This window comes from Gobio gobio (assembly GCF_949357685.1).
Source record: "Gobio gobio genome assembly, chromosome: 15".
NCBI classification, from domain to species: Eukaryota; Metazoa; Chordata; class Actinopteri; order Cypriniformes; family Gobionidae; genus Gobio; species Gobio gobio.
In genome coordinates this window covers 52,598,475-52,611,581 of record NC_137108.1, presented here as the reverse complement: position 1 = coordinate 52,611,581, position 13,107 = coordinate 52,598,475, and the positions used below count along the sequence as shown (strand labels likewise).

Below are 13,107 nucleotides of genomic sequence, written 5' to 3'. Positions count from 1 at the left end.
ATTTATCCGCCAAGGTAATTATAGATATCTCTAATTCGGTTTCGACTAGTCACAATTATATTTTAAGTAGTGCTGGGCATCGATTAAAAAAAATTTACTAATTAATCGCACTTTTTTCTGTAATTAATCGCGATTAATCGCAAGTTTTTAACATTTTACGTTTTTAATATTTTGATATTGTAATAATTTCAGTTACTCTCCAAATTAATGTATAAACAATTTAAAGACAGCATATTTTAAATATGTGTTGTATTGTCATATTTTTATGAATGAAGGCCAGTATCACTGATACTAAAGTGTCTATGAAACATTAATGACGTTACATTACAGTATAACTGAAAGCTCCCAATTTCAACATTTATTAGGCTTTAAAAAAACAACTTTTAATTTAAGTGAACTTAAAACAATCTTTACATAAACCCAAAATAATAAATGTTATATTTACCCATGGCCTTCCCTGTTATACATATACAGAAATGTAATAGTTATCTTTCTTAACTGCATAAATAATAAATGAAATATAGATGAATCATCATTAAAGCTACACTTGTCTCTGTTCCCGTTGTTCTTTGATGAACATTAATGACATCATCATCAGTGCTACTGTCACTTTAAGAACAGCCGCGGATCTCACGCGTTGTCCTGCGCATCTCATTTCCTCTCAGCTCTTTAAGTTCATTTAAGACGTTATTTAACTAATTTAAGACTCCTAATATGAGAATACTCAAAATCGTCTGTGTTATTGTTTGTTCAAGAGCAAAAGAGAACTCGATGTGAGCAGGAAACTGACGTGAATCTATCTATGCGTCGAGTGTGTGTGTGTGTGTGTGTGTCCCTTGATTAGCTGACATGAGACGCATCCACACACACACACACACACACACACACACACACACAGGACATTGGTATACAGCGCGTTCGCTTGTGTCTTGTCACGCTTGGAAGCATTTACATGAATAAGAGCGTGATGATCATGTAACGCTAAGCAAAAATGGATATAAAAACGGACGCTGCATTATTTGCGTTAAATATTTTAATTGCGTTAAGCTGAAAAAATTAATCGCCCGCGTTAACCCAGCCCTAATTTTAAGATATCTGAATTGTACTTGCTCCTAGTCGAATCTGCTGTTGCGTGATGTGAAACTACATTTCCTCAGCACCACCCAGAGTTCCTCCCCGCCTTTAGTCTGCTTTTGCCCCATAATAATTTACGTTTATGTTGTTCATTTTGTCGTAATGTTGATAAATTGTAATATCAAAGTGATATATCAGGCAGAAGTTATCTGGTGTAGGCTATTTTTTAGATTTGAACTCCTTAACTGTCACCGTCCCGCTGGCGGGAAGCCTGGCGCTCTTTTTTTGATAGCCTTTTTTGTATCATATATTTAGTAATTATCATAAATTAGGTATCATTCGAAAGCTTACGAAATCAAAATTCATCCTGTGAAAACCGCTTTGAAATCGGACACGTTACCATGGAAACGGTACTCTAAATTCTTCTTGCGTGCTCCTCCCCTAGTGGGCGTCGTCATGTTTCATATTGCAACATTTATCTTAACTACTTTATAATCAAAATCTTTTCTAATCTTGACAAAACACATATCGTCGGAAAGGTCTGGGTCTCAAGGGTCCATATTTGGTGACTGTTTTGTGATGGAAGTGATATTTGGACAGAAATTTACATTAAAATGTATTTAAAAAAACAATCAATGCAATGTGGATGACACCCGGTGGCTATTTTTGGTACAGCGCCTAAACAACATCTCATGGGGACTTTAATTTTTGTGATATCAACTTCAAATTTGGAACACAACTTGGTTAGACATATGTCTTTGATCTTATAGTAACTTTATAATAAAATGTATTTGTAAAATATATATTTTATAAAAAATAAGTATTTTTAATTTACAGTAAATATAAACTTCCATAACGTCCATAACTTTTTCATACTTTCATATTTTAAATTGCTTTCAGCAATAATATGCAGAGTGTCTTCTTTAAAACAAGACCAAACTTAGGTCTATATTCCAAAGCATTCTTGAATTAGTTTGGATAGTTCATTTCCATGACTATTCTCAAAAAGGAGGGTGACAGTTAAAGGGTTAAATTTTTATCCACATTTTTACATTTGTTTGGATTTGCTCCATGTAGTCATTAAATGTCAGTGGAAATGTCTTCAGAGTTCGCGTAGGAACGTAAACGAGTAGCGTTTAGACCAATGCTTTTGTTAAAATAGCTATCTTGTTTGGCTCCATGCATCGCCATGTTCGATGCTGGTAATATATAATTTTCTCTTATCTTTAATTATATAAAAAATTTAATAATAATAAAATAATAATACAATTATTAATGATATCTATGAAATCATTATTTCAAATCAGATTTCTTACTAGTGCAATTATAATTGCAGACTAGTCGAATTATAATTATCACTCGTCAAAATACAATTGTTACCATCTTTAAATATATTTATAGATAGGCAGAACAAAGGGTTAAATGCTAAAACGGCTTGCCATACTACATAAGTATTTTTGGATATCTTAAAGGGGCTATATGCAACTTTTTCCCCAAAATAAACGTAACAATAGCCTTTTTATTTTACCATTTATAACTCAAACATCTCCTGATGAGCATACTGACACCTTGTCCGCTCACAGTGGGTGCACCTATAAGCCTGTCTCCTATTTTTCCTATTTTCTGGCGGGTCGTCTTTTCCCGCGCTGTCTGCGGATGTGACGTCACCACCGCTGCGAGAGCGAGCAGAAAATGAGAGCAGTTCTGTTTTTTGGCCACAGGTGTCAGTCGCGAGTTTAAATTTCAGAAAAACGCATATAGCCCCTTTAAAAAAATGATGAATTAAATATATCTCCATTTTGATTATGACTAGACTAAACCCAGTTCGATCTATAATTTAATCGCCACTAGTGCAAATTATAATTTGAGATATCTCTAATTAGAAATCCCAGTGGAAATTTGTTTTTTACAGATATGTTTAATCGCAATTTCTACTAGTCACATATCTGAAAATATTTTCCAATTGAAGTCAATGGAAGAATATGACTAGTCATAAAAGCATTGTAGATATCTGTAATGTATATTACCACGAGTCTCAATCACATTGTGGATATCTTAATTGCAATTCAGCGAGTCAAAATTGCAGAAGAGATATCTGGAATTTAATGTATTTAATGCTAATACGGCTTGCCATAGGATGTGCATAATGCGTTTTGAATATCTAGTAAACGCTATGCATGAAAGGGTTAAAGCGATAGTGCATGTTTTCATATGTAATTATTGTTATAATGTTGTCATAATAACAGCTCTTTTCCTATCAGCTGTGCCACATTGTTGTTAAATCATGTTTCAATCAAGTTTGAGTGTCAATAGAACTTTTTATGCTTTCTGTGGCTTTTCTTATGGAATTGAAAACGTTCACAAATACATTATTTTATACAAACATGTCAAAATGTAATAAGAGCAAGCTATAGCACAAGCAGAAAGTGTCTATTTTTATCATCTCAAATGTAACACATTTACATTTGTGATATGTTTTGAAAAATTGAAAAAGTGCTGCTGCTTGACTTTTATTTTTTTATTTTTTTTTTGCTGCTGCTGCTTGACTTTTTTGTTTGTTTTTTGTGTGTTGCTGCTTGACTGTGGTCATGAAGGGGTTACAGAAGCGTCGCCTCGGCCGGAAACGACGCGAGCCAATCACAGCGCACGGCGTGCGGTGGATGCGCGTGACATCAGCAGCCGTCGTGAGGGGATTGGAATGCTACAATGTAACAATCGCAACTGGACGCTTCGGATTAAAGCGCTGGAATGTTACATTGTATCATCCGCGGCGGAAACGCGCTTTGAATGTAACAAGGAGTAGAACAACGCGCGTGTGGGGACGTTCTCACGAGCAACAACAACACAGGAGGATTTATCCGCCGGGAATATGTGAGAACACACGGATTTGTGGGGATTTATCCGCTCGGGAAGTTTTTGACAGGGTCTTTCTGACCAACACGCATCACGTGAGATCCATCCCTGGGACATTTCTCTGATTCCAGGACTTCTCCGAAAGTGCTTTCCGATGCCAGAGCAGGTCAGGTGTCGTCCGACAGGAGTTTAGATGTCCAGCAGGAGAGCAGAGAGAGGTAGATCCATAAGAAAGGGTTCTGGATAAGTCGCCCACATGCTCTGGATTTGGGATTGGAATCATAAGGTGGAAGTCGAGAGCATCAAATCCCCGCAGGTCTGTGGAAGAAGATGCTGTCCGGCAGGAGTTGAGACCCCCAGATTCATCAGCGAACCGCTCCATCTGGATCTAAGGACACATGCAGGCCAAAAAACGCTATTTAATTCTGTCCTCCGCGGGTGTGTGTCTCATTCTCCTCTTTTTCCTGCAGGGACCAGCTTCCAAAAGGAGTCCGAGCAGAGGGGATGACCCCCATCCACACTGGCCCCCCTTCTCAGACCCCTTACGAGCTTTCATCCCCTGGGATCAGACCCAAACCGAGGACTACAATGTCCGCTCCTCTCCGAGACACAGACGAGAGGAAAGCCCCGGAGCGCACAGGTGCCGAATGGACTCGTGCTTCGACTTCTCCTTGTGCCGGAGGAACGGCTTCAAAGTCTACGTCTACCCTCAGCAGAAAGGAGAGAAGATGTCCGAGAGCTACCAGAACATCTTGTCCTCCATCGAGGGCTCCAGATTCTACACTTCGGACCCTGGGCAGGCTTGCCTCTTCGTTCTGAACCTCGACACCCTGGACCGAGACCAGCTGTCCCCTCAGTACGTGCACAACCTCAGAACCAAGATCCAGAACCTGAACCTGTGGAATAACGGGCGCAACCACCTGATCTTTAACCTGTACTCTGGCACATGGCCGGATTACACGGAGGATCTGGGCTTTGATATCGGCCAGGCCATGTTGGCCAAAGCCAGCATCAGCACTGAGAACTTCAGACCCAGATTCGACATCTCCATCCCCTTGTTCTCCAAAGATCACCCCCGGACCGGAGGAGAAAGGGGCTTTTTAAAACACAACACCATCCCTCCTTTTAGGAAATACATGCTGGTTTTTAAAGGCAAGCGCTATCTGACTGGGATTGGCTCCGACACTAGGAACGCGCTTTATCACGTCCATAATGCTGAAGATGTGGTTCTCCTCACCACCTGCAAACATGGCAAAGACTGGCAGAAACACAAAGACGCTCGCTGCGACAGGGACAACGCGGAATATGACCGGTAAGATTCCTTCTGTCACAAATGGTGACCCTTTATAACCACTCAACTATTATATTATGCTGAAGAGCACATCATGTACAGTGGCCTCAAAAAGTATGCAAAATATCAAAGCAGGTGCCATTTATGGTTTTTGCGCTTTTAAAGCAAAACTTTTCAAATGAAAAAGATGTTCTTTTTAGATTTGTAGTCATAAAACAATAGATTTGTTAACACTTAACGACTTGCATTATGTAATCAGATTACTTTTTGATCTAACGATTAAAGTAACTCATTACAAGTAACGTGCATTACATAATCGGATTACTTTTTGATGGAGTAAAGTAACGCATTACAAGTAATGTGCATTATGTAATCAGATTACTTTTTAAAGTTACAAGAAACATGCATTACGTAATTTGATTATTTTTTGATCTAACGATTAAAGTAACACATTACAAATAACGTGCATTATGTAATCAGATTACTTTTTGATCTAACGATTAAAGTAACACATTACAAATAACGAGCATTATGTAATCAGATTACTTTTTGATCTAACGATTAAATTAACTCATTACAAGTAACATCAGATTACTTTTTGATGTTACAAGTAATGTGCATTACGTAATTTGATTACTTTTTGATCTAACGATTAAAGTAACGCATTACAAGTAACGTGCATTACGTAATAATTTACATAATTTATGTTTAAATACATAACTTTTCTCATGAAAAAGATGTTCTTTTTAGATTTGTAGTGATAAAACAATAGATTTGGTAACACATGGCGTTGCATTAGTTAATGGATTAATTTAAATTAATAATGTGCAATACATTTGTTACAGTATTCTTTGTTAATATTAGTTAATAAAATACAACTGTTCATTGTTAGTTCAGGTCCATTAACTAATATTAACAAGTACAACTTTTAATGGTATAATGTATAAGTAAATGTTGAACACTTAAAAATGTTGTGTTTGGATTAGAAATTCTAAACGTAACTTTTCTGATGCGTTTGCAATGGCTTTAAAGCAGCTGGTGTTAAAGCAATCTTTAGTGCATGCATGAAGTCAGTTGATTTTGGGATAGTGTGCATGTGCTCTTGCTTTCAAACAAATATTGCTTTGATTATTGTATCTAATTCAGTGACATTCAGAGCAAAATAAGTTTTGGGATCACTGCATGAGTGAGTGTAAATATGCATTAACTGTTTGAATATACATTAAGGGTAAAAAAAATTACTTAATGTGTTATTTTAATGAACATTTGTGTTACCAAAAACATATTTGCTGTCATTCTGGTGGGAAAGGCACTGAAAGTTGTGTTATATCTTGAAATGCTGCATCAGTTGTGTTTTGTTCATGTTGAGCTTGTTTCAGACGACGATCAAAAACTAGTTTTCTAATGCAGTGATTTTTTTAAACCCCTAAGCTGATGCTTATCATTATATCATATCATCTCCAATTGAAGTGCACACGAAATGGCTTTAATGCATTCATGTGCAGTCCGTAGGCTGCAAAAGCTTTTAATGTGCATGACATAACCCTGAATATCATACCACACGCAATCAGGATAGATTTATCAGTGTACACTACCCTTCAAAAGTTTGGGGCTGTTGCGATTTTATGAGGTTTCTTCTGCTCATTAATCTGATCATAACTCCAGTAAACAGTGAAATATTCCTCCAGTGTAGATCAGCTGTTCTCTATGTAAATATATAGTAAAGTGTGATTTATTCCTATGATCAAATCATCATTCCTCCAGTCTTCAGAGTCACATGATCCTTCAATAATCACTCTAATATGAGGATCTGTTGATCAACACACATTTATGATTATTATCAGTGTTGAGTTGAACACAGGTGTGCTGCTTCAGATTTATGTGGAAAACTTTTTTATTTCAGGATTTGTAAAATAGATCCCAAACCATTGAATATAGCTGGTAGTGTACACTAAAGTGTGGGTCAGTTTATAATTAATATTTTTATTTGGCAAGGATGCATTAAATTGATCAAAAGTGAGAGTAAAGATTATTGTTTCAAATAAACGCTGTCCTTTTCATCTAAGAATCCTGAAAAATCACAAAGATTACTTTTTGATGTAACGAGTTAAGTAACACATTACAAATAGCATGCATTATGTAATCAGATTACTTTTTGATATTACAAGTAAAGTAACGCATTACAAGTAACATGCATTACGTAATCAGATTACTTTTTGATATTACAAGTAAAGTAACGCATTACAAGTAACGTGCATTACGTAATCAGATTACTTTTTGATATTGCAAGTAAAGTAACTCATTACAAGTAACATGCATTACGTAATCAGATTACTTTTTGATATTACAAGTAAAGTAACGCATTACAAGTAACGTGCATTATGTAATCAGATTACTTTTTGATATTACAAGTAAAGTAACGCATTACAAGTAACGTGCATTACGTAATCGGATTACTTTTTGATATTACAAGTAAAGTAACGCATTACAAGTAACGTGCATTATGTAATCAGATTACTTTTTGATATTACAAGTAAAGTAACGCATTACAAGTAACGTGCATTATGTAATCAGATTACTTTTTGATATTACAAGTAAAGTAACGCATTACAAGTAACGTGCATTACGTAATCGGATTAATTTTTGATCTAACAAATAAAGTAACTCATTACAAGTAACGTGCATTATGTAATCAGATTACTTTTTGATATTGCAAGTAAAGTAACTCATTACAAGTAACGTGCATTACGTAATCAGATTACTTTTTGATATTACAAGTAAAGTAACGCATTACAAGTAACGTGCATTATGTAATCAGATTAATTTTTGATCTAACAAATAAAGTAACTCATTACAAGTAACGTGCATTATGTAATCAGATTACTTTTTGATATTGCAAGTAAAGTAACTCATTACAAGTAACGTGCATTACGTAATCAGATTACTTTTTGATATTACAAGTAAAATAACGCATTACAAGTAACGTGCATTACGTAATCAGATTACTTTTTGATATTACAAGTAAAGTAACGCATTACAAGTAACGTGCATTATGTAATCAGATTAATTTTTGATCTAACAAATAAAGTAACGCATTACAAGTAACGTGCATTATGTAATCAGATTAATTTTTGATCTAACAAATAAAGTAACGCATTACAAGTAACGTGCATTATGTAATCAGATTACTTTTTGATATTACAAGTAAAGTAACGCATTACAAGTAACGTGCATTATGTAATCAGATTACTTTTGGATATTACAAGTAAAGTAACGCATTACAAGTAACATGCATTATGTAATCAGATTACTTTTTGATATTACAAGTAAAGTAACTCATTACAAGTAACGTGCATTACGTAATCAGATTACTTTTTGATATTACAAGTAAAGTAACGCATTACAAGTAACGTGCATTACGTAATCAGATTACTTTTTGATATTACAAGTAAAGTAACGCATTACAAGTAACGTGCATTATGTAATCAGATTACTTTTTGATATTACAAGTAAAGTAACGCATTACAAGTAACATGCATTATGTAATCAGATTACTTTTTGATATTACAAGTAAAGTAACTCATTACAAGTAACGTGCATTACGTAATCAGATTACTTTTTGATATTACAAGTAAAGTAACGCATTACAAGTAACGTGCATTACGTAATCAGATTACTTTTTGATATTACAAGTAAAGTAACTCATTACAAGTAACGTGCATTACGTAATCAGATTACTTTTTGATATTACAAGTAAAGTAACTCATTACAAGTAACGTGCATTACGTAATCAGATTACTTTTTGATATTACAAGTAAAGTAACTCATTACAAGTAACGTGCATTACGTAATCAGATTACTTTTTGATATTACAAGTAAAGTAACTCATTACAAGTAACGTGCATTACGTAATCGGATTACTTTTTGATCTAACAAGTAAAGTAACGCATTACAAGTAACGTGCATTATGTAATCAGATTACTTTTTGATCTTGCACTATTTTTACTGTATGTTTGATCAAAAAAATGCAGCCTTGGTGAGCAATAGAAACAAACTTTTGAACGGTACTAGTATATTTTTGTCTGTATCTATTATTCCGAAGTAGCATTATCTTCTTCCGCAATTGTTATTATGCTCCTTTTGATCCGAGAGGCTGGTGTTAAGAAGTCAAATGCTTCACTTTGCCTTTAACGCTGTTGAACATCCCGTGATCTCCGTCTGTGTGGTGGGTGCCTCGGGCCCCGGTTTCCTGCTGTGTTTTTTGTCCTGGTGGCTGCGGCTCCCAGTGAGACTGGGACGGGCGGCTCTGGAGGATTAGTGCAAACAATGTCCCTGGTGCCAGTGGGGGAAAGCAGCCCTCTCTCTGTTTAAACAGCCGTTTCCCAGACCCCACTCCATCACCCAGGAATGCCTGTGTCCCGACTGACCCCGCGTAACCTCAGTGTCATCCCGCCTGCCGACTGGCGGTTCTGGGTGACCTGAAGAGATGCGCACATGCCACTCACATAGTTTACAACCCCCCCGACACACAGCTGTGCTCTTACTGATATGTGCATTTATAATTCTATACAATTAAAAGAGTTTTAGGGCGTCTTCACACCTGAAAGTCCGCACTAGGGCTGCAACGACGCGTCAACGTCATCGATGACGTTGACTACGAAAATACGTCGACGTGCGTGAAATGTGTCGACGCGTCGGCGGCACATTATTTACGTTCTAGAATGGAACAGAAGCTCTAGAATAATGGCAGCTTCTGCTCCCGGGCATAGTGAAAATGATCATGATTAAACATGTAAAGTAACATTAAAGTTAAGATATGCCTCTAGCTTTAATCATTTAAATGTGTCTTTGAAGTTTGGGTAAAAACTTCTGGCAGCTTTAGTCGTTGTTTATGCACATGTATATCTTCAAAATAGACGATTAGTTCTACATTAACACTATGATGAAAGCTCCTGTATGTGAACCTTTTGCAGATAAATATAAGTGCACAACACAAATCAATAAGTAAATCATACTCAACTACTATAGTAAACAACTTTTCCTATTTAGGCCTACTCTGTTTACATTTTATGATGAATAGTATCATTATACATGATGTTTAAAATGCTTCTTGTGTTCATATATTTAATTATAAAATGGCATACTATGTACACTACCCTTCCTGAAATACAATTAATATTGTCATCATTCATTGATTTCATGTTAAAATAATATACAAATTCACTACCCTCTTTGAAATACAATAATCAGTAAAAAAGAATAATAAAATCAACCCGGAAAAATAATCGTTAGATTAGTCGACAGAAAAAATAATCGTTAGTTGCAGCTCTAGTCCGCACCAAGGTCCAAAGCGAAGTTCATGTTTTGATACTTTTTATATATTCGGTTAGTTTTGGTTTGGTTTCACATTGCAATTATGCGAGCGCACTAAAGAACTGAACATGACACACTTGTGTCCACTCGTCATCATCATGTGGGCGGCATCTGGACACTGATTGGTTTGTAAACGGACGTGCGTCTGACGTCAAAAGTGAATGAACGGACGCATATCGTTGCTACTAGTGAACACTGCGCATTGCTGGACTATTTTTTTATTTGTTACGTTTAAAAATGGACATTTCAAGCTTTATATTCACATATTTCTCATGTTTGTGACGTGAGGCAGTATCTGCTGAGTTTCGGTTTATTTGAGACGCGCTCCAGTTCATGTGTAAAGCATGTGATCGCTCCCGCCATTATTGTCTGCTGTAGACTATTTGCTTCTTATTCATTAAATCCAGGCAATTATCTGATTAAACGTTGATTAAAATTAAGATACAATTTATACAAAACGAAATTCACATTAAAGAAATGCTTTCTAAGCAAAATCATAAATTTCGTTCAAAATTATTTCTGACTTTCTTTCTACTGACATATTGCGCATATTTTCACTTTTCATAATCAATGTAGCCTAGATTAAATTTAAAAATAACGTTATAATATTTAAATTGTGGCATTAAGAAGCTAATATTCATATTGATCACTTTGAGTTGAGGTCCTTCTTTTGACAGGCTCTCTATTTCATGACATTTTATGGGCCGTTTTTTCTTGAGGTGCCATATGACAACTTTGAAAAATGCATGGCGTGTCTCCATTGGAGGCGGATGCTCATTTCCCGCTGTAGCCATAGGCCTTCTCTCCGCAAGGACGGATGCAGAAGTTGTTGAACATGACCGTTCTTGTGAATGTGAAATGCTGACGGCTGTGGCGCTGAATAATTGATCAGATGTGTTTTATTCATGTTATGTTTTTTTTCCTCTCTCTCTCCACTTGAAATTTTCAGAATCTTCATGAGTTATTTATGAGTGCACAAAAATCATCTGCATCATTTCGGTCCGGCATTCAGATTTGCTCATGAAAGATTATGGAACAAAATGATTAGCTTGACTGATCTGCATGGAAATAATTGAATTTGAAGGCATTTTCATGCAGTTGCGGAGTCTTTAATTAAAGTATGCTTTTTTAAAATATTATCTTTCATGCAGTTTATAATGTAAAAGGTCTGCTAAGATCAAAGTGCCTGACAAATAGTTAATGTCTTCTAAAAGAAAGAGTTGATTCTGAACTGCCTGAAACAAGTCATCAGCAATTCTAGTCTCACTTCCGGTTGCATACTGAACACATTTGCATAATGCCCGCCCTCTGGTCTCTTAGCCCCGCCCTCACTCACTGTAGTTAATGCCCTCCTCTGGTCCTGATTGGCTGAACAGTGTCTCTTAGCCCCGCCCTCACTCACTGTAGTTAATGCCCTCCTCTGGTCCTGATTGGCTGAACAGCGTCTCTTAGCCCCGCCCTCACTCACTGTAGTTAATGCCCACCTCTGGTCCTGATTGGCTGAACAGCATCTCTTAGCCCCGCCCCCACTCACTGTAGTTAATGCCCACCTCTGGTCCTGATTGGCTGAACAGCGTCTCTTAGCCCCGCCCTCACTCACTGTAGTTAATGCCCACCTCTGGTCCTGATTGGCTGAACAGCGTCTCTTAGCCCCGCCCTCACTCACTGTAGTTAATGCCCTCCTCTGGTCCTGATTGGCTGAACAGCGTCTCTTAGCCCCGCCCTCACTCACTGTAGTTAATGCCCACCTCTGGTCCTGATTGGCTGAACAGTGTCTTTTAGCCCCGCCCTCACTCACTGTAGTTAATGCCCACCTCTGGTCCTGATTGGCTGAACAGCGTCTCTTAGCCCCGCCCTCACTCACTGTAGTTAATGCCCTCCTCTGGTCCTGATTGGCTGAACAGCGTCTTTTAGCCCCGCCCTATCACTGAGATTCAGATATGATGCTTTCTGACCAATCACAGCAGAGCAGCTCTCAGAGAGGCGGAGCTTAGAGAGACTGAATCTTTGAATGAACCGTTTCAGACTCTGAGAAATGAGCTGATGTATATTATGAGCAAATGAGTGTTTTTGGAGTTGGATGAATGTAAAACAGCATAACATGGCACTTTAAAGCAGCGTTAGATTGCTTGCAACTCTCAAGTTTGTGATTAATACACTTTTAAAAAGAACTTTTCACTGAGAAGTCTAAATCAATGCATTTAAAATGTAACGTCTGTTAGCTTTCTGAAAGTTATGAAGTCAGAGGCTCTACAGAAACCAGGCAGAATGACTAGAAAGAGTGGACTTTGAGTGTTTCCGCAGATGCCAAGAGCAAAGCACACTAAATAAACACTTGATGAAGTGTCTGTATTGCGTCTCAGTTTGGACCGTTCGTCATAATTTGATTGGCGAGGGCTCTTTGCAAAGGAACGTGGACACTGGTGGATGTCGGTTACATAACCTTGGATTTCCTCAGCTGCCCTGTTAACACAGCTAATCATCTTAAACAGATCCCAATCCTTTATTAGGCCCTG

The 13,107-nt window shown here is 37.0% G+C and overlaps 1 protein-coding gene across 1 annotated transcript in view; it reads left to right on the top strand.

Annotated features, from left to right (window-relative positions):
- Positions 1–3,732: 3,732 nt before the first annotated feature.
- Positions 3,733–13,107, top strand: part of ext1a (exostosin glycosyltransferase 1a) — a 96,757-nt gene continuing 87,382 nt past the window's right edge. Inside the window, exon 1 of the mRNA XM_079837338.1 lies at positions 3,733–5,239. Coding sequence (XP_079693464.1) covers positions 4,326–5,239 — 914 coding nt within the window. The 5' untranslated portion in view covers positions 3,733–4,325. The remainder of the gene's footprint in view (positions 5,240–13,107) is intronic.